The sequence below is a fragment of the Sycon ciliatum genome, chromosome 9, assembly GCF_964019385.1.
Source record: "Sycon ciliatum chromosome 9, ocSycCili1.1, whole genome shotgun sequence".
NCBI lineage: Eukaryota > Metazoa > Porifera > Calcarea > Leucosolenida > Sycettidae > Sycon > Sycon ciliatum.
In genome coordinates, this window is record NC_088651.1 from 15,786,852 (window position 1) to 15,809,088 (window position 22,237).

A 22,237-nucleotide genomic window follows, 5' to 3' on the forward strand; every position below is an offset into this window, starting at 1 on the left:
TTACATGTAGTCATACGACTATTTGGAAGTTCCTTGAGGGAGTGAAGACGGAGCAAAATGCAACAGAGAACACGCTCGAGCGTCTTGTTGCAGGCGAGGCACCGCCCAAGAAACGTACCAAGTACCAACATCGCGACACACGGCTGAGAGCACTGGTAAGCTCATTTGAAGGCAGACCATCACTGGGATTCTTGCGCGGAATTGCCCACAACCTGTCATATCCAAATGTGTGAGGAGAATCCTGACAGAAATCCTTGTTTGTTTGCTTGATCATCAAGGAGCAGTAACTACATAGCTCAGCCCAACGTTGTTCAGAATCTCATAGCATTCTATTGCCTTCAAGCACGTGTTATCTGATCCAAATCTCCACGATGTAATTGTTGATAGTTTACAATGATCCTTCTTTGCTTTCTCTGTTGCCGCCTCGCAACATGGCTATGTCCCTTCATTTTCATCTATGTTTTACACCTGTGTGTGTTGTAATTGTTGATAGTTCACGCCTTGTTTACAATGATCCTTCTTTGTTTTTATGTTTTACACCTGTGTGTGTGCACTGGAAATTCCACTTCATCTAAATCAAAGTTCCTGTAGGTATGAGGTTACTACTGAAGCATAGTTTGAGTGGTTGTCCAACAGGCCAGGCGATGAAAAGACAACTCGTCTAAGGGGGAAGTCGACGAAAAGACCAGTCCTCGAACAAGGTTGTCGGCCAAAATGTCAGACGGCGAAAAAGGCTGTGGGCGAACCGGGTTGTCGTCGAACAGGTTTCGACGAACTGTCGTACGTCCAACAGGTTGTCCGCGAACAGTCGTGATAGTGCTTTTCGTGACGATTCTCGAATTTCACTCGAAATTTCGATTTGCTGATGCTCCGTAATTGCTTCCGTAATAGATGGGAACTTGGAGAGCAGAGCCGGAATGGGCTGTACTCGTGCAGAAATATACAAAAGAAAGAACAGCTTCAAGGATGGAAAAGTTTCAAGACTTTTCTGAAAAGTCATCGAACCTCACCCGTGACTTGAAGAAATAAAATACACTGGTATGGGCAGGTCAACGAAGTTCTTTGTCAATGCTGTTACCATGATACGAAAGGATGGGTAACAATACAAAGAGCCAGTTTATCACGGGTACAGAAGTGCCAAAACAATTGATAACCGAACTACAATAGCATGTTCATGTCTACAGAAACAGTCCAACAACGACTACTATAACAATCATGTTCTGTTCGCAGACCCGGAGTTCGAAAATATTGAACAATGTCCTTGAAGCTACACGTACATGTGCAAGTACATGTCGAAAGGAACAAATGCGATAACTTCTGCACTTTAGTGTAACACAATTTGCCAAGTATGATACATGTACTAGTTCTATCTGTCGTGACATGACCTACGAGACTAGGAAAATCAGGAACAATTTCAATACCTGTCTCAAGCCGGCTGTTGATCTTGCCCGTCGTCATAGTCTACATGTATCTCCGCTTCACCAGAGTAGGCAGGTTACCACATACTAGTAGACTCCTTCTTTGAAAATTCGTCGGCAGTGAAGAAACATCATCAAACTCAACCGCAGTCAATCATTTTTCCAAAATTCCGTGGTGCCAGTTTCACTGCTCTGGTGCTGTTTCTTTCATATCTATATTTATTTATTCCCGTAGCTATGCAGAAGACGTTACTTCAGTAGCGTCTGGCGCTAGCCAGGGTCCACACAGCTTTAATTCCCGTAGCTATGCAGAAGACGTTACTTCAGTAACGTCTGGCGCTAGCCAGGGTCCACACAGCTTTAATTTGGTGTTTGTTTGTTTGTTTGTTTGTTTGTTTGTTTGTTTGTTTGTGTCACGCCTGGCGCTATCCCGTATCTGTCCCGTACCGTATCGCATAGCTGGCCATTTGCTGGCTCCCGTATCTGTCCCGTACCGTACCGTACCATCAAACACAGCTGGCTACAAACAGCTGGCCACAATATTATGTACAATGTACATGTATACGTTTCCCTGTGTGTTGCAAATGTGCTTGAAGGGGACGGTTGCACTTTTTGTAGCTCCGTTTTATCTGAGTTTTCAGTCGTTCCTCTTACTAGTCTTGCCAAGGGGGTGGCTCTGGGTCCACCAGAGTTGCCCCTGGCGTATTTCTGAATTTGCTGGGGCGAGGGTTCCGCGACGCGGTCGCCAAGGCAGTGTCTTTTCAGTCACGACCGTTGTCGTCCTCGTCTCTCCATTCGCGGTGGTGTAGCTGACCCCCGAATGGTTTCAAACTGCGAAGCTCGGAGGAGTATAGTGGTGGCAGAGGCATGAGCTGTGAGTGGAGACGGTTGCTGGAGATGGATGGTGATGCAGGGAGAAGAGTTACGCTGCCTGACGGCGCGTGGGAAATTGTTTGAACCTGAGATTTCAGTTCGAGCGCGGTGGACTTCTAGACGATGTGTCCTCATGGCTGTTTTTCAACGCTTGGCCTATCGCTGATATCCCTGCGTGGGATGTTCTTCCAGTGGAGTCCAGGTGGGACTTCGGGTGCCCACACTCCATCACCTGGTTGATTGTTTCGGAACTGCAAAAATAATTGTTTCCTATTTTGTGCGCATCTCTTGTCATCTCTCTTTTCTATACGTCGCACACCAGATGTACTACTATCGCCGTCTTTCTCTTGCTTTCTCTCCCTGCTTGCTGTTTTTTTGTTTCTGTTGCCACTGTCCCTCATCATACACATGCTTGGGTGGTGGGCGGCGTGACCCGTTAGGGTAGCTGCCAATACAGTACGACTCCCTGATGTATAGAGAGACTTTCTGGAAAGAAATAGGGAGACGAGGAGGAAATGAAATTAGAATGGATGTTAGTTGCCGAATAGGTGATAGGATGCGTCAGCAAAAACATACTTTGGAAGAGAGATCCCGTTGTCTCCAAAATAGGCGTGAACGGGCGAGTCAGCGCCGGTCACAGGAAACGTCGGCAGAGTGATCCCGTCGACTCCAGAACGCGCGTGCTCGGCAGAGTCAGAGCCTTCCCAGGAAACATTTCCATCAGTTCCCACAACATGCACGATGAGCTAAGTAACAAAGCATAGCGTAGGGCCCTGAGCTTCCAAGCTCTCTCGTTTGGTGTTTGTGTGTTTGTGTGTTTGTGTCACGCCTGGCGCTATCCCGTACCGTACCGTACCATCAAACACAGCTGGCCACATACAGCTGGCCGCACTATTCAAATAGGGCTTTCAAACGCAAGACCATAACGTTAAGCAACTTGGAAGAATGAGTATGAATGCGAAGTGTTTGGGGGAATGCATGTAGGGCGATAGTGTGGGTTCGAATCCCAGGTAATGCCTGAAAAAAAGGAAAATTGAAAAAATGATCCAATGGCCGAAGCAGAACGCAAGCATGCGGACTCACTACAATGCACAGCGCACCTCACAGAGCAGATTGTGAAGAACGAACCGGACGCTGATGTCATGGATAGTGTTGCGCACGACCGAGAGCAAAAGGCAGTTGTTCACCAGCGTAACCGAGCATCCGCAACAACCAGAGCTAATGAGGTGCAGAGCAGGCTGCCGCCACTCCAACAGCGAGCCATGTCATTAGCCAGAGAGAAGGGAGGCTCTAGTACGCTCACGTCCATCCCAGTATCGGAACATGGGCTGTGTTTCGACGCGAAAGCCGATTTCCATGATCATGTCCACCTGCGCTATGGCTGGCCCTTGGATAGGCTGCCGGATACCTGTCCCTGTGGAGAGCGGTTCACTGTGGACCATGCCCAGATATGTAAGCTGTCGGGCTTCATTCACATGCGCCATGATGAGGTCACCAATTTCCTAGCCTCATGCATGAAAGAGATCCACAACGATGTGGAAGTTGAGCCGACACTCCAACCCATCACCGGTGAAGCCTTTCGCTATCGTACTGCCAATGTTGAGCCCGATGCGCGAGCGGACATCCGGGTGCGGGGCTTTTGGAACCATAGCCGCAATGCATTTTTCGATACGAGGGTGTTCTATCCCCACGAAGCGAGCTATCGGTCCCAGCCCATTGCATCTATTTATCGCAAGTTGGAAGGTGCCAAGAAGCGGGAGTATGGCGAAAGAGTTAACCAAGTTGAACATGGCTCGTTCACACCACTGGTCTTCTCCCCTTGCGGCGGAATGGGTCCAGAGGCAGACATCGTCGTCAAGCGGATTGCTGATGCTCTGGCTTCTAAGCGCAAGGAGAGCTACAGCAAAGTCGTTTGCTGGATGCGCTGCTGCTTGGCTTTCTCTTTTGCTAGGTCTGCGATCCGGTGCGTTCGAGGATCACGCTCCGTTCGCCGCCGTCACATCAACCTTGTGCCTGTCGACCTCGTCCAGGCTGAGGCTCGCCTTGCTACGCATTAGACTGTCTTCACAGCCATTTTAGCTCCCTCCTTATTGGACTGTTTTCACAGCCATTGTATCTTCCTCCGTATAAGACTGTTTTCACAGCCATTTCAGCTCATTTTCTCTCGGTACTAAGCTGTTGACCTTGTACTTGTGTTTATTTTGCCCGTACAAGAGGCTTGGAACCTCGTAAAAAAAATTATAACACCCCTATTCTTTTTTTTGCCGTCATCAAAGCAGTAGATGGTGTCGTATTACCCTCGACCGTACCTGTCCCGTACCTGTCCCGTGCATGTCCCGTACCTGTCCCGTACATGTCCCGTACCTGTCCCGTACCGTACAGTGCAATCAAAGACGGCTGGCCACAATGCATATTCAAATACGGCTTTGAAATACAAGATCATAACGTGTAGCAACTTGGAAGAATTAGTATGTATGCGAAGTGTATCGGGGAATGCATGCAGGGCGATAGTGCGGGTTCGAATCCCAGGTTATGTCTAAAACAAAAAAGTAGAAATTTATAAGAATTTATAACATCCCTATGCTTTTTTGTCTAGGTCATCAAGGCAAAAAAGCATAGCGTAGCGCCCTGAGCTTCCAAGCTCTCTCGTTTATTTCACTCAACTCTTGCCTTGGTTCATGACCAATTGGCACGCAAAGTGCGAGAGAGGGGTGATAGCCAACCACGGCAAGAAAAGAAAAGAAAGGAATATAGAAAAAGAGAAGAAAGAAGGATAGACAAGAATCCAGCAATGAGATCCTATCGTACTACATAATCTTCTCTCGTAGACCTACTCTGCATGGTCTTACACACAACCGTTGTCAACATGAAACTGACCTGAACTGAATGTTTGAAAGCTGTGTGTACTGACATATTGCAAGCGTGCAAACCTGAACCACAATCATAGACTATAGAGGTCTGGCCGGACATTACGCCTGAACCAAGGCCTCATGCGTACGGCGGCGGGCGCAGGACAGCGCCTTGGCCGTACGCACTCGGCCTTGATTCAGCTGTAAAGTCCTGCCAGACCTCTAGGCTCTATGGTTGTATCTATACCTTACGTAGCCTACGTGTCAAATAGCGGTGTCGTTAGGTCTTGCCATGTGAACACAATACTGTAATACTAATAGAAAAGCTGACAGGATCGCTTTTCTAAATCGAACAAGGCTAAGGTGGTTCCATTGTAAGCTTCCACGGTGACACCAACCGTTTGGTTCGGCGAATTCAAAAAAATAATAAGTGCCTATCTAGCTACCCACTACCAAGAAGACCCTTCAGCATGTGTAGTGTGTAGGCGAGCACTGCGGTCGCGTGTAAATAATTTCAGGGCTCACAGTAGGCATGCAGGATCGACAAAAGTGTCGTGCGAGGGCGGGTTTGGTGCACGTGAGTCGCGTGACCCCGGGAGAGTACCGATCGTGTACATCCCACGCATCCAAAACAGAACAGAAAAGAGAAAGAACCCGAGTTGTACTTGTACCATGTGTACTGTTCTCGTAGTTTTAGAGCCGATGTTCGCGATATTTTGGAGGAGAAGGCGAAACGCAACCTGTGCTAGTCCCAGTAAAAACAACATGCCATGTTCGACCAAGAGCTGATCCTACATTGAGCGATCGTGATGATTCCACAGGTAAGAAGACAAACAAACGAGTCAGAGCTCGCCAGGCAGGTAACGCCGAGAACATGATGATACCACACGGAGCTGGTGATCGGATGGAGGTGAACGGGACCAGCAAATCCACCGGGCGTTTGTCGAGGGCCACTGAAGACCAGGTTTCCCAGGGTGCTAGTTCCTCCATGATGGCGAACTGCGCTGCCACAAGAACTCCAGCGAGAATGAAAGCACAGCAACCAACGCCGCGGGCGAACTGAGGAGAGAACACTGAACAATCTGTGCACAATGATTTTCTCTTCGACGGCACGCGTTGCTGTTCTGCTGCATGCATGCGTTTTTCTTGTTGTTTGATCTTCACACATTTTCGCGCAAGCGGTTGCGCGCCGCTGGGACTCGGGTTACTAAAATTAGTACAGAGCATCTCCCCCTTGGTCGATTTGGACAATCTATGGCTCAAAATTTTCAGGAGACCCTGGCAAAGAAATTTACCGAGACGTTTCTGGATATTCCTTTCGAATGCTGTACTATATCTCACGAAGTTTACGCATGTGCTCTGGCATACCCGTGTGAGTAATGAAAATTTGTTTCGGTAAATCTTTTGGAACACCTGTCTTCTATGCCTGGGCCAAGTCTCAGCTTCGTAGAACCAGGCTGAAGTGCTGCTAACTCCTTCAAACACCCCCTACTTCGAGCAAAAATGCGACGAAATGCTGACTGCTGATTGGCCAAGCTGGCATTTTGGAGCACGTGCACCGCCCCCATCTAATCGACGCTTTTCTACGCAACTGTGAGCCCTGATTAATATATCAGTCAAAGACGAACGTGACCTGGTCTACAATCTACACGTATGAATCTGCAGAAGACTAAAGCAGTAGCGACATCGAAGCCGTGTAGACAATCGTTCTTAGTTGCATGCAGTCAAGCATTAGAATTTTAGAGTAAGATGGATGTACTGAAGAGCTGTTGGTAAAGGTAGTCCTGTGTCTTCCTGAAGGCTAAAGGCTTTGCGAGCCGTGTTTGTGCTCTCGACGACACTTTCAAGTAACAAACCAAATTAATTGCTAGCCAGAGTTCTGTACAAAACCTAGCGAGTATGTCCTGGAGGAATTCTGGTAGCAAGGGGGATCATCAAGACAGAGATAAGACAGGGAGAAAGGACGACGACTTCGTCATGGTCGACGAGAGGTCCCTGCGTGGATTTGACGGCGAACACGCTGCGGCAGACAGCCCCACTACGGATGGATCACTGTGGGCCAGCATAAAGTCCATGAGAAGTTCGCCCTTGACTTACATCAAATCTAAGTATAGTCGAGAGAAGTCTACGCTGAAGGAACAGACAGAACCTGAGGTCACTAGATCGTTCAGTGCGCCGAAGTCAGCGCAGATACTTCAAGAGCTCCAGAGCGCTATGATGCAGTATGATGACCAGCCGACCGAGAGCGTCGTTCCACCGGAAAAACAGGGATATTTCCTAGGCCAGAGCCCAGAGCCCCGTTCAAGATGGCCTGCAGGACATCCTCGTGTAGCCGGTTCTAGAGCAAGACTCAGTCAACCGGCCTTCAGTTACCGTTATGAGAGCAGGCGTGAGTCAGGAGAAGCGCAGCTTAACACACCGCTACATCCCTGCCTCAGGCCTGTGACCCCCGAATTTCATCCTCATGACCAGTCTAACGATCCTGAGGGCGTGAAAGTCAAAGAGTTTCCCCCTGGCACTTTGAGTATGGCTGCACATGTCAATCAACAGAGTGGAACCAACGACAACCCCTCTACAGCTCATGACGGGAACAAAGAGAATGATGATCAGGAGCTCGAAAGGTGGCTGTCTGAAGACAAACTCACTCAGGCGGGAGCGGCACCAGGAGTAGATTCTTCGCCTCCCATTACCTTGCTTAGGTATGCGGGCAAAAGTTCTGAAGATAGTGACTCTATGTCGTTCCTTGACCATGTGATTGCAAGGAAATTGCAAAATAGAGGCACTCCGAGCGACGAAACTGCAGACTCAGCGGACGAATCTGATGAGTCCGAATCCAGCTGCGGCAGCGCTAGTGCGAGTATGGAACAAGACGAATCACTAGGTAGTTCGCCGGAGACGAAGGTGGTGGAACCGCCACCGCCGTCACCATGCACCAGCCAGGGTACGTCGGCATCAGATAGAACGGATGCTATCGCCGTTGAACAAACTTTTCAGGATTCCGGCCTTGCATCGGATTGGAGCGACAACGAGGATGCACCCGAACTGCCAGACTCTGAATGTGAATCCGGCTGCAGCGAGCTTGACACCACTACAGAGAGTGTTCCAGTGGCTTGTGATGGTGCAGTCGCTTGTCAAAATCCAGGATGCAAGGCTGCCCCGACAACCGCCAACTCGAAGCTGGGAGTCGGCCCGACTTTCCAGTCAACAGCTAAACAACCAGATGAGGATGCATCATTTATACAATTGTCTGCACCAGGAGGGCGAGCGAGAAAGGCAGTCGCTGAGGCAGTTTCTGTAGCCGAAAGTTTGGAACGTGAAACTAATCAAGCTCTCTTAGCGAAAAGTGCAACAGTTGAAGAGCTGCTGCACACACAAGGCCACTCCCAAGATATAGCGAAGGAAAACATTGCTAGTAAACCGATGGACAATTCTGTTAGCCAGGCGAGTTGTTCCAAAAGCCAGACACAAGGACGAGAAACTTCCAACTTGAGTCTTAGACGAGAAGGAAACGTTGACATTGCGTATCGTTCAAGTCCTCAGTACCCTGTGTCTGATTCAGCATACGCCAACGCAACATCTATTCCTGGCACTTCCTCACGCAAATCTCAGCTTTCCAACGATGGAGCACACAATAAAGTTATGTCGGATCGGAGACAGGGGTGCGCCAAAGTGTCTCATCGGCTGAATGACCGAGACAAAGTGGACAAAGTACGACAGAGAACACTTCCATCAATCCAATATCGCCAATCTGCCGAACATGACCCTGCCGGCGATACCTCCCATCCTGTCATATACAAACCACCTTTAACACTACGCGAGCGGCCACATGGGCCGTATTATCAAGACGCGCGCCAACAACTGGTGAAGAAAACTGCGCAGGCAGCTACAGGAGACGCCGCCAAGTCATCCAAATTTCCTGGGAGGACAGGCATTGCAAGTGCCATTAGTCCGAATACAGCTGCGGTGAGCAATGTGTTTGAACAGCCTCATGGCAGCCATCAGATTGGGGCAATCTCACACACGATGAATGCATCCAGTAGCAATGCAGACCAACTGTCATTTCGCAAGAGATCCACAGTTCCAGGCTTTCCCGCAACGCCTGCTAGACGATCACCCCTGCCTTCTGACGTGGGTAAGGAATTCTGGTCAAAACTGCTGGGCGTGTCAGCGTCCCACGAGTTGTTGACGCAGTCCGTGCTGTTGTCGAAGGGCCATATCTTAGTGCCGCCAATCTTCCGACTAGGAGCACCATTCCACTGCAAATGCAATGGGTTGGACAGGTTTACGACAGATCCCAATGCATTCTTTCAAACAGTACGATCGGAACTCAAGTTGAAACGACTGCTGGCCAATCCAATATGTTTTGCGGCGCCCAGGCAGAGCCGACCCAACAAGCCGGAGACGGTAACGATCTGCAGCTCGATGATCTTCCTGACGGGGAAGGGCTCTCATGCGAAGTATGAATGCGTACTGGATTTCAGAACAGCTGATGGATACGAACCTGGCGGTGGCCATTGGTTAATAGCCGGAGTCTTTCTGAAGAATCTGGCAGTTGACGACCGACCATATCACCGCTTATGACCACACAATCTTTACACTTGCGAGGTCATGTATGTATGTATGTGTGTGTGTGTGTACGTGTATGTATGTGTGTGTACGTGTGTACATGCATGTGTGTGTGCGTGCGGGAATATGTGCATGTGTGCGTGAGTATGTGCATTTATGTGTGTTGGTTCAGGTGTATGTATCCGAATCTGCTGACAAATGATATCTGTACGTTTCTCACCGTGATGCTGGGCACTGTTAAAGTGCTGAGACTCAAAGCTCAGGAGCTCCGGATACGCACATGTAGTTGCAGGACACTTTCGGAACGCGCTGCCATGTCGACCCGTTCCGTCTTTGGGTAGTAACAGTACAATCTATACCTCAGCGAAGACTTGGTGTGGTTATGCCTTTGGAAAACAAACAATATTATGGACTCGGATGGAGAGGCAAGGAAAAATGTATCGAACAGAAAAGGCCAGTTAGGTGGAGAACGTCAGTACCATCAGTCAGTGTCGTGCAATGTTATCGCATGAGCTAATGGTTCAGTAGCTGCTGGTGGACTTGTGGACCTTATAGCGTAACTTGTAGTTCTTTGGTCTTTTCTTTTCTATAAACATGAATATGCATGTATTTTTTGTATTGTATTTTATTATTTTACTTGGGCATTCCCAACAGACCCTAAGGTCTTCTTACAGGGTGCCCAAGATGAACGAATTTGTCAAGTCCCTGGCGAAATGAATTGGGGATAACACGTCGTCATTGTTACTTGTAATGGCGATCGATTTGCACTGTGTGGCAGAATCCTATCACTATTCATTCTCAGAGGATATCCTGACCTGTGATGGTTAAATTGTTATGATTGTACTACTCAGCTGTCTAGAGGCGTGGAGCAATATTATCTCTCAACGGAAGTGTCCTTGCTGGTGTCTGTATGGTTCGGCTGAAGAGCGCGTGGTTGTGATGAGTTGGGAATGAATTGATTGTGCTACTTGCCAATAAAAATGAACAGTACGCTGAGGCTAGTCCGACTCACTAACAGTAGTAATAATTATTTCGTCACATAAACCATTAATTTACCCTCTAGCTTCCCGGGGTTTTCATTCCTTTCGAATCTTTTTTTTCTCGTTCTGTGATACACAAGTAGTCGCATGGTATAAGTAAGCACTGTGCGCCGTCTTGTAACATGCTGGTAACCTGTACATAACGATACTAATGTTTTGCAATGTACTTGGGCAAGAGTAACATGGAAATCACATTTTGTCTGAACTACTGCAGAAGTCGACTCGTATTCAAACCGTTCCTGCTGACTCACTGCTAGTTTGTCGAAGTTGATACGTTACTATTTATTCGTGAAGACTTGGGAACGGAAACAAAACATGTCATGAGAAAGAACAACAGGAAAAAGAAGCACACTCAACTAATCCGTGTGTGTGCGTGCATGCAGTACAACTATGACGTAATGAATATAGATACACATCACGCCCCTTCGAGATGTTGCGAAACCTGTGACAGCAACATCTATCATAAATAAAACAAAATGAAGAATGAAAACAACAAAGCAGAGACAGCAGAAATTGACATTAGTGATCAAGAGTGTCAATCATAGGACTGTCCATGATGCGAACCAATGTTTAAACGCTGGGGTGGCTTGCGCTGACGTGCGCTGCGGCGGGACGGCGGCGGCGGGGAAGAGGCGTCAGCAGCAGCCGGTTGGACAACAAGCGGTGCAGGCACAAGTGGGCGATACGGACGCAGGAATCTGCGGTTCCGCCAATAAATGCGACCACTCGGCAACTTCACTAGGTAGTCCCGATGATTACCGACAGCAACAATGACCCCACGAATAGACCACTGCTTGGTGCGCGGATGCTGAACATCCACGTGGGTGCCGAGGCGGAGCTGCGGCAACGAGCGACGAGTTGACGACTTGTCTGTGACGGCATCGTCGGATGGCATGGCAGTCTCATCACGTGTCGTCGCTTTGGAGAGCCAGGATGAATCAAACTCCTTCCAATGTGCAATGACGAATGACTGGAGAGAGCGGCCATATAGGAGCTCAGCGGGGCTCTGACCAGAGGAGCCAGGTGTGTTTCGCCATTCCAGTAGCCCTCGGCGGAAGTCATCTGTGTCAAGATTGCCATTCACGGTTGTCTTGGTGATAAGACGCTTCATGGCTTTGACAGCAGCTTCGGCGTGCCCATTACTCTGCGGGTAGTGGGGAGAGGACATGACATGGTTTACCTGCCAGCGCTTACAAAACTCAGCAAACTTATGCGAGGAGAACTGGGGACCACCATCTGTACACAGCACAGCAGGAACACCAACATCAGAGAACCAGCGACGGAATGCTAGTATCACGTCATGCGATGAGGTGGTGCGGCCAGTACGCGCGACACAGGGCCAACCGGTCAAACGATCTGCATACACAAGGAAGTCGTGACCTTGACAAGTGAACAAATCGGCAGATGCACATTCAAACGGTAGTGTCGGGATGCGGTCGTTCAGCAGGGGCTCAGCTGGCTGGGACGACTGGTGTTCGCGGCAAGCAGGACAAGAACGAACGAGTGTATCAATGTCCTTGGTGATACCGGACCAGTATACAAGCTGACGCGCACGAGACTTAGTACGCACTAGGCCTTGGTGTGAAGCGTGGAGGTTGTGCAATACCTGAGCACGCAATGATTCAGGAACAACAATGCGGTTGCCCTTCAACACAATGCCATGGTCGACGGAGAGATGCTCACGTCCATTCCAGTACGCACGTAACGGAGCAGGCAACTTCTGCTGGCAATCAGGGAATCCAGTCAAGATACACTCAATCAATGACTGGTACGTGGCATCTGCAGCTGCAGCTTCCCGCAGCTCTGCAACCTTGAGATTCGCATTCGGCTCAGTGTCCGAGTGCACCATGCAGATCTGAATGCTGCGGCAATGAAGCGACGGGGCTTCACCAAGCTCATCAGTGGTGGAAGGAATGCCAACAGGATTCCGGGACAGCGCATCGGCGAAGGCATTTTCAGAACCTTTTCGCCAAGATGCCTGCAGCTGATAGGCTTGGAGCTTGAGGCGTAATCGTAGAAGACGCGGGTTCTCGATCTGATCCAACGAATATGAGTTGATGATCGGAATCAGGGGCTTGTGGTCGGTGACGACTTCAAATGGCGCACCAGACAGGTAGATGCGGCATTTGCGCACGGCCCATACTACAGCGAGCATTTCCAACTCGATGACAGCATAACGTGTTTCAGCATCAGACAGGTAGCGGGATCCACACTGAATAATACGCCACTGATCATTCTGCTTTTGCCAAAGCACGAATCCGAGACCTCTTAGAGCGGATGCATCGGTTTCAAGCCGGAGGTCTTGACCAACTTGATAGAAAGCGAGAACCGGAGGAGACAAGAGAGCTTCCTGTGTCCGTTCAAACGCTGCAGTGTGGCTAGCGTCCCACATGAACTCACGGGAGGTCTTGAGCAGGCCACGCAGAGGATTGGTCAACTCGGCTAGATGTGGAGTGAACTCACCACATTGGTTCACTAGACCGAGGAACGAACGGAGATCGGTTCTGTTGGCGGGTACTGGAAACTGGCGAATACCGGACGTCTTATCATCGTCGACGACCCAGCCATCAGGCGTGACGTTGTAGCCGCAGAAATGGATACGTTGCGTACCGAACACAAACTTGGCGGGGCTGAACGTGATACCATGCTCCCTGGCGCAGAGCAGAATCTCGCGCACGTGGCTGACATGCGACAGAAAGTCGTCGTCGTACGCTAGGCAATCATCGACTACCTTGCCGAGACGCGGGATGGCAGAAAACGCAGCATCAGTGCGCCGGTTGAACTCATCCCCAGCAGATATTAGACCCTGCGGGTTCCGTAGATAACGATATCTGCCGTACGGGGTGATAAACGTGGTGAATTCCTGAGCAGTGTCACTGAGAGGAATCTGCCAGTAGCCGTGCCTTGCATCGAGCTTCGTAAAGAACTTAGCAGAGCCAACTCCAGAGACAACGTCACGTGCCGTATGTACGGGATGCGCGGGACGACGGACTTGGTCGTTCAGCCGCTTGAAGTCAACTGTGAGGCGCTTCTCAGTGCTGCCCTTCTTGTCTACTATGACAATCGGATGGCACCATTCACTGGGCTCCGTCACTGGTTCAATGATCCCGTCGCTGACCATGCCGTCGAGCTGAGTCTTGATCTGGTCACGGAACGCATACGGTATTGGTCGAGCAGTGTGCACACATGAAGGCTTAGAATCATGCTGTAGCTCAATTTCCATTGGCGGACCTTCCATTGGCTTCAGACCTGAATCCGAGAAAACGTCAGCGAACTCTTGCAGGAGCTGCTCACGTGTCCGTGCTAACTCAGCATCACTAGGATGAGCGCATGACGAAACAGCTGCACAGATCTTGGGTGAAGATGCACCCTCGTGTTCAGCGGTGAATTGGACTGGCCAATCAGGTGGGAGAAACTTCAGCGCACGCAATGAGGTATGAGAGAGCAGGGCATCGTGTAGACCCTTGTACACATGGATGACGGTTTCATGCTGCGTCTCACCGACTCGTAGAGTCGCACGTATTTTGCCCAGGTTGCGTAGCGGCTCACCGGTCACAGCCTGCACACAGTCGTGGTCGTCATCTAAGTTCTCGACGAACCCACCGATCTGCGTGAGGTGCTCCTCGCCAATGGCATCAACGTCACTGCCTGTGTCTGGTGTCCAGGACAGTTGGGATGGCTGATCCTCTGTTTGCAGCATGGTCGAAACAGGTACTGTGCGACGGTCCACGCGAGACGCACGCTGTAGCTTCAGCTGTCCAAGCTTGGCAGCAGAGCTAGTCTTCGGCTGTTTCTGGCCCTTGCACATTCGCTGAAAATGCCCAATGCCGTGACAGGAGTTGCACTTCTTGCCCTTGGCAGGACATACAGATTTCGTGTGGTCAGAACGACCACAATTTGGACAAGTGGACTTGGCCACACTTGATGTCTCACTTGGCTTAGAGTCAGCTGGCTTGTGACGTTTCTGCTGCTTGTACGCCGACTGCTTGGCAGCACTTGCCTGGAGGCCAGGACTGGGCATGTGTGCCTTGGTGTGGTATGCTGCTTCCTCCGTCCGACAGAGGGTGACAGCCTGGTCGAGCGTGAGACCATGAGTTGCGAGCAACTTGTGTCGCGTCTCATCGTTCCGCACACCAATGACGACGCGGTCGCGCAGAGATTCCTCCTTGAGGGTACGGCCGAGGCCTTTGCACTGCGCACAGCAGCGAGCATCACACGTTCCACATAGGCTGTGTGACAAGAAGTCGCATGCACTTTGTAGTTCACACAGGGCTGTGTAAAACGCATCAAATGATTCTCCAGCTTGCTGGACACGCTGGTAAAACTCAATGCGGTCCAACAGTGGATTACGTTGCCGTCTGATATACGCCTGAATGCGCTCCAGCATCAGGTCGACGTCAGCTGAAGCTGGTATGCAAATAATATCCTCTCGGATAAAACGTCGCAGCTCCTCATCGAAACACTGACGGAGTGTTGCCACTCTGGCCTCACGAGCCTGGCTGGCCAAATGCTGGCAAACACTAAAATCTCTCCAGCTTTCAACGAAGGAGTGAAAATCAGCCAGCGTCGCAGACGACAATAAGTGTGGGCAGGAAACACTGTTCACTGGCCGTGGTGCTGAGGTCTGCGAGGTGGACTGCGCTGGTGCTGAGGGCTGCGGAGTGAACTGAGGCTGCGATGGTGATAGCGACCTGCTCTGAACATTCTTGAACAGATCTTGCATCGCCTTATCACGAGCCTCAGCTGCACGCATCTGCTGCTCCATAAATTTCATCAGGACACCCATTTGAGATTCCTGCTGTCGCTCGGTCGCGGAGGACAGGTCAAATCCGGTATCGTCCTGTGATTGTTCCATTACGATTAGTCACTCGTCCACGAGTACGAACAAATACACTACTAAAATAATTCAACTGAGACAGAGTTTCGATCGCGGAAACTACTACTTCATACGGAAAAAACAACTGGGCCCGTGCAAACACTACAAGGTGCGGACACAAGGCACGGACACAGGAAAGAACAAGTTCACTGCGCCATGATACGTTACTATTTATTCGTGAAGACTTGGGAACGGAAACAAAACATGTCATGAGAAAGAACAACAGGAAAAAGAAGCACACTCAACTAATCCGTGTGTGTGCGTGCATGCAGTACAACTATGACGTAATGAATATAGATACACATCAGAAGTAAGTTAGTTTGATGCACGTCGCTGATTCTGTGTGTCTATCTACCTGTGTGTGTGTGTGTGTGTGTGTGCGTGTGTGTGTGTGTGTGTGTGCGTGTGTGTGTGTGTGTGTGTGCGTGTGTGTGTGGTGTGTGTGGTGTGTGTGTGTATGTGTGTGTGCGTGCGTATGCGTTGGTGTATCTTTAGTGCACGGTATGCGTGTGTGTGTGCGCGTGTGTGTGGTGTGTGTGTGTTTCTCTGTCTGTTTTACAGTTGTTTTCGGTGTCTTTATATCTTCTCTTTTCCCTCCCCATGTATGCATCTCTGTCATTCTATCTTTCTCCTCGTCCGTGACACCTACAAAAATAGCCAGCCGCTTGTACACTGGATATGTTCGATCTGTGGTTTAATAGGCCTCATCCGTCTAGCAATAATATTTCAACTCTGCAGTGCTCAGGCTACTACCCTTGAGCGGCTTCAGCTACAGGCAAGATGGGCACGTGTGATCCTCCGGCAGTATGGCATGTACCCTCTTCGAACGGAGCCGAAAGCCTCACTTTTCGCGCACCTCCAGTGGCACAGCCTCACATGGCGAAGACACATTCAGTGCCTTCTTGATCTCCACCACCTTATCCCTAGCCAGATGGAGGACCTAGGCTACACAGTATCAAACAGCTCCAGGCGGCGCCAACATCTACTCCCGCCTGCTAGAGCCAGCACACACACCCGTGTCACCTTTATCGTTGTCATCACTGCAAGCCCAAGGAAACCGCCTGCTACTGACACAGTGCAAGCCTCAACAAGATACATCTACTGGTACCCGTATGAATAACCGAGCGAAACGCAAGGCAAAGGTGAATAGTAATAATTATTAGTTGCTTTCTCAACAGGGTACCCGGTTTGCTGAAAAGAAACGCCTCGGGTTTTGCGCTTCGAACGCGTTTCCTTGACGACACAGGCGAAAGAGTTGCGTTTACGCAGTTTTGAACCTGGCGTGGTTGCAGCCTGGAAAAATCCTTGAGGTGAGGGCAGTGCGGGGTACTAAAGACTAAATGTAAGTGTTACAACTAAAGTGATGTAATCTGGCAAGAAAATGACTACAGTACTAGCACAAGTATTGTTTTCAATCGCAGATGCATCGATGGCGAACGTGATTTGCTAGAAGTCGGCTACTCGTCAAGCATTGTGTTTGAGATCAACAAGTCCAAAATCTGCTAACGTATACTTTAGAACCGTTTCCTAGGAGACATGAATATGATTATACACGTGTACTTAGAAAATGGATACACGTCAGAACCTTGATCGAAGAAGGATAGATTTACCATCGCTGTGGATAAGAGTCATACTGTAGCTCAGTTGGTTAGAACATTGCTCGCGAATAGCAAGGTCCCTGGTTCGAGTCCCGGCGGTGTGACTGATGATTTTTTCTTTCTTTCATATCTGGCTTGCAAGTGTTGAGTTTCGGAGAGAAAAGAGCAGTAGGTGGCATGTGGCCTCTAATTTCCTAAAAACTTTGAAATTCTCCGTGAAGTCCAAATTTGAAATTGCAATTTGTATTTGCTCGCAGTGGACATAGTTTGATGCGCTCCCCATGATATCAAGCGAATGGCCGAGGGCCCTCTTGATTGGTGTGAGTTGCCAGCATGATGCAGGCCAGATATGAATTGATCGAAGAAGGATAGATTTACCATCGCTGTGGATAAGAGTCATACTGTAGCTCAGTTGGTTAGAGCATTGCTCGCGAATAGCAAGGTCCCTGGTTCGAGTCCCGGCGGTGTGACTGATGATTTTTTCTTTCTTTCATATCTGGCTTGCAAGTGTTGAGTTTCGGAGAGAAAAGAGCAGTAGGTGGCATGTGGCCTCTAATTTCCTAAAAAAACGTCAGAACCTGTATTCTATTTCAGTACTACTGTCGCTCAATGACCCAGACTTGGGCCAGAGCAGAGGATGGCTGAAAAGCCACGTACATGTACGATCTACTGCTGACAGCGCTGTGTTACTTGTACTAGTCTTGTGAACAAAGGTTTTAATAATTATTATTGCCAGTCAGGCTGTGTAGCACGCTGGATCACGCGAACGCGCGCACCACGATTTGCATCCTTACCAGCGGCGTCGCCTATGCTGAACCTAGCCTTGAGTCTAGTGGGTAGGACGGTGGTCCAAGACGGCAAGAGGTTTAGTGGGCTTTTGAAGTATGAAGGAGGACTCCTCCACCTGCATGTACACACGTAAGTGCGGAGCAAACTTAAATAATAATTACCGGCAACGATAACTGCTACTCTAGTAATAGTCTTTATCGCACTAAATCACCCCATTCTTTTAGGCTATGGTGCGCAAGCTCACGTTAACGCCGAGACAATAGGCCGGTGTTGTGGGCTTGCCTCACCAGCACAGGCTTGCTTTGCAGCCCATACTCGAACACTACAGGATTTTTTGAACGTTTGCGGTACTCCACAGTACCAGTCATGTGCTGTTTACCGCCTCCCCGTTGTTGTATTCTAACGTTAACGTTATTCATTGACTGAGCGTTCTTTGCTTTGTACTACACCCTGCTATCATGTTAGGCTATTTCCTACAATATTTTACTGTTTCCATTCGCTTCCATGTAATTGGGCGACACCGCCCGTTTGGTTCTGCGAATTCAAATAAAAATGTACCTACCTACCTACTCTCCCTGCTTTTTGGTCATTGTATACTCTGTTGTCTTCTCCCCTTCTGACGAGTAGGTTGTGTACTTAGTAAAAAATATAATGAATAAAAGTAGAAGAGGTCTGCGCATGAGTTGGGAGTCTACGCGTAAGCTTTTTAGCCAGTGTTTTAGCTAGACTATCCCAGTCAAAGGTTTGTCTTCGCTGGAGCAGGTTACTGACGAGCGCTGTCGTTGTGAATCGTTTCAAGTTTATTAATTCACTTGTCCAAAACTTAGCTTGTGCAAGGGCCATTGTTGTTCCTGTACTTGTGCGCAAGTAGACCTTTTTCTAGTTACTATGTACCCGATCTGAAGTGCGGGTACAGTGGATATACTGCTTTTTCTTGCTAGTAGCGTCTCGTACAGAATTGTAATGGCTCGTCGATTCTCAGGCAAATTGACAAGTGGCGAGATGGAAGTGTTTTCCCAAGTTCTTGTCTGTTTAGCTAAGGATAAGAAAGACCTTTGTCAAGTCGCAACAAGTCGCACGATGCGGTACCTTATATCGGGAGTTGGTTCAGGCGACATGCTAACTTTCTGGGGTCGGCCATTGTTCGCCGAGCACGTCCTACTTACTGGAATGGACACGCCATCATCATCCGCTTCCAGCTGGAGGGATGGCTTAATTCCGGGAGGTGCAGCCCTGGTCGGACTACTTGAACAGCTAGGCGATATGGAGACCATTGTTCCCTTCAATGTGTATCATCCGCATACCGTGCCCACCGATCACAGTAGGCTGCCGAATATTGCCGTTCCTTTATTCACTCCTGAATCAAGTGGACCAGTAAGCCGACGGAGAAGCGGCCCAGCAAAAGTAAAACAAGCGGACTCACACCGCGATAGACAGGAGGACCAGCAAGCCAACCAACAAGTGCTCAACCAAGCGGGCGAACAAGCAGTTGAAGACGTTTCGGAACAGCCGATCTTCTTTTTCGAATTTTCCGAGAAGGTAGGGGACCGTGTCAGATATTTAACTGTGATAAAAGTGGAGAAATGCATGGCCATTCAACGACACGCAACTCGCTAACCGTTGAGCAGATGTCCCGTGGCGTAGCATGGCATGTCATGGAAGTTTATGGTGCCCTGTAAGAAGGCCTTAGGCCTGTGGGGATTGCCCTATCAAATATTTGATAATTTTGTTGCCTGTGTTGAATTGCGTTTGGAGAGAATGTTCATAAGCGATATAGAGGAGGACTACCATGCTTGGCTCCAGCATCAATCACACAAGGTAACCAATTGCTCTAGGATAATTTGAAGCTCTGAACTTGTCAATCATTTAAATTTATTATTATATTTCTCTCTCTGTCTCTCTTTCTCTCTCTCTCCCTCTCTCTCTCTCTCTCTCTCTCTCTCTCTCTCTCTCTCTCTCTCTCTCTCTCTCTCTCTCTCTATCTCTCTCTCTCTCTCTCTCTCTCTCTCTCTCTCTCTCTCTCTCTCCCTCTCTCTCTCTCTCTCTCTCTCGCACTCTCTGTCTCTGTCGCGCGCACAAACACACACAAACACACACACACACACACATACACACTTTCCTTCTCTCTCTCTCTCTCTCTCTCTCTCTCTCTCTCTCTCTCTCTCTTTCTCCCTCTCTCTCTCTCTCTCTCTCTCTCTCTCTCTCTCTCTCTCTCTCTCTCTCTCTCTCTCTCTCTCTCTCTCTCTCTCTCTCTCTCGCTGCTGCCGCTGATAGTGATAGGCTTAGGCAGCTAGTTTACGCGTGCCGTTGTTCATTACCTTTTTTCTTTCGCTGCGGCTTTATTCATTTGGTGACAGTGCGACCAGAATGGCTATGCGTTATACATACATATACATAAATAACATAAGAAGAAAATGAATCTTTCTATTGTTCTTGCGGTGATCAGCGGTGTGTAGTCGACCGTGTCAGATAGAGTTAGAAACAATTTTGCTGAATTAGGCTAGTTCTTGGAAATCTGAACTCTTTCACCGTGTTTGCGTAGGATCAAAAGACATTGCCTGGACATGCACACCACGTACGCCGGACTAGATATAGGTATTACCGAGCTGGGTACAAAAGAAGTACAGAACCGACTTTCCGCTTGCTTATGATGTAATCATCTTACGAGCAGGTGTCAGATGTAGCTCCTCTTAAGGGAGCGCGAGGATTGATCCGATCCTCGAAGCGAAGCTGGTTGTGTTTCTCAACACAATTGTATAGTCGATGTTACCTCGGATGTGCCGACCTTACCGTTCACAGTTGTGTTCATTTTACCACAGCCCCACGTGACGCACGAAGGAACCAATTTGCTGCATCCCTATACCAATTGTTCCGGGTCGCGAGGCACACTGCGTAAAAAGTTAAATTTTCACCGTTCGCGTGAGACTCGGGTTGAAGCCGGGCTTTCCGCATCCGTAGGAACGCCACCACCCTTCAAGGATCAAGACGCAGATACAGCTCCTAAAGCGGTGGGAGTTGAGTAGATCAGCTCACCAGCAAGTGGTCAAAGACCGAAAATCCCATTCACTGCATGCATGTTTTCCTCGTGCTGCGTAAGCGTGTAGAGAAATAGTGAAATACTGATACCACCCGTGCCCAGCTCCGACAAAACATCACATTGCGTAGTACGGGTAGTAGCGACAAACTTCACACAAGACTTCTTAGCGTCAAGTATGGAGACGGTGTCAAGGAGAACTCTTCAATTGGAGAGCTGTCGTCAAGACCACGTCTCGTGTTACTGTTATTTTCAATCCCAGGCACAGCGGCCGAACAGGCGTCAATAGCAATGGGGAGAGAACAGCTTCCAATTTATCTCCCTTACATGTACGTGCGAACGATATCAACGCGCACAAAGCCGATATAAGTCCATAACAATGTTATTCACATGGCCAAATCGCTATTATTCTGTTTTTAAAGTGATTGCTGACCTTCAGCCAGCACGCGACATCGACGAGAACGTCTTGGGCTACCCGAACAGCCACTGGTCAGCAGAGTCGCCCCTGGACAGACAGAATCACCGTCCATTATCGAGGTCGTTCAATGATTGAATGATTGGCGGATAATACCGCGTGTTGACGAATATTCGAACTTGCTTCCTATTGCGTATGGACTGGATCTACAGTGAACAGTGAGTGATCCAGACGTATTACCTATCGTCAGTGCAGGTCTGAATTCGCCACTGAATACCCAAACGGTACTCACCGGTATCCTTACTACTAAAGGCATGGCATCTTCTGCCCCCGCCACGCTGGAGGTCCTCGATGCCAATGCGACCAATAGATCAGAACCCGTGCAGAGCACGCCGGCCGAAGATGGCGCCAAAAAGATGAATACATCGGAACCCGTGAAGAGCACGCCAGCCCAAGATGGCGCCAAAGAGATAAATGCATCGGAACCCGAGGAGAGGGCGCCAGCCGCAGATGGCGTCGTGTTACAACGAGGCGATGGTTTCCGCTGTGCGAAGGCCTTCTGGGAGACATTCTTCACTCTACCGGACCCGCTGCAGATAGCGCTGTCAAGAGTGCCCGTCATCAACACACTGGTGATTGGGTGGCCTCCTTTTACGGACGATGCCCGGCTGTTGGTGGAAAAATTCGGTACCCTGAGAGCCATGAGAACCCCACTGGAATTCTGTTACACCATCCGCTCCGACTTCACGGGCTTGAGAAAGCTGTCCGTGGTGGGCGAG

The 22,237-nt window shown here is 49.2% G+C and overlaps 2 protein-coding genes across 2 annotated transcripts; one reads left to right on the plus strand and one right to left on the minus strand.

The window, feature by feature from the left end:
• The first annotated feature begins 6,969 nt into the window (after nt 1-6,969).
• On the plus strand, nt 6,970-11,008 carry LOC135824450 (uncharacterized). Its single transcript, XM_065337185.1, has 2 exons — nt 6,970-9,272; nt 9,879-11,008. Exons 1-2 carry the CDS (start codon nt 7,040-7,042, stop codon nt 9,899-9,901), a joined length of 2,256 nt encoding a protein of 751 aa, XP_065193257.1. The 5' UTR covers nt 6,970-7,039; the 3' UTR covers nt 9,902-11,008.
• A 273-nt stretch (nt 11,009-11,281) lies between these two features.
• LOC135824292 (uncharacterized protein K02A2.6-like) lies at nt 11,282-15,601 on the minus strand. Its single transcript, XM_065337025.1, has one exon. It carries the CDS (start codon nt 15,599-15,601, stop codon nt 11,282-11,284), a length of 4,320 nt encoding a protein of 1,439 aa, XP_065193097.1.
• Nucleotides 15,602-22,237: the final 6,636 nt, after the last annotated feature.

Bases quoted from the DNA above. Each gene is read 5' to 3' on its own strand.
- LOC135824450 (XM_065337185.1), top strand. From the start codon at position 7,040: ATGTCCTGGAGGAATTCTGGTAGCAAGGGGGATCATCAAGACAGAGAT. The intron at 9,273-9,878 runs GTAAGGAATTCT...GTGTTGGTTCAG, and splicing joins ACCCCTGCCTTCTGACGTGG to GTGTATGTATCCGAATCTGC.
- LOC135824292 (XM_065337025.1), bottom strand. From the start codon at position 15,601: ATGGAACAATCACAGGACGATACCGGATTTGACCTGTCCTCCGCGACC.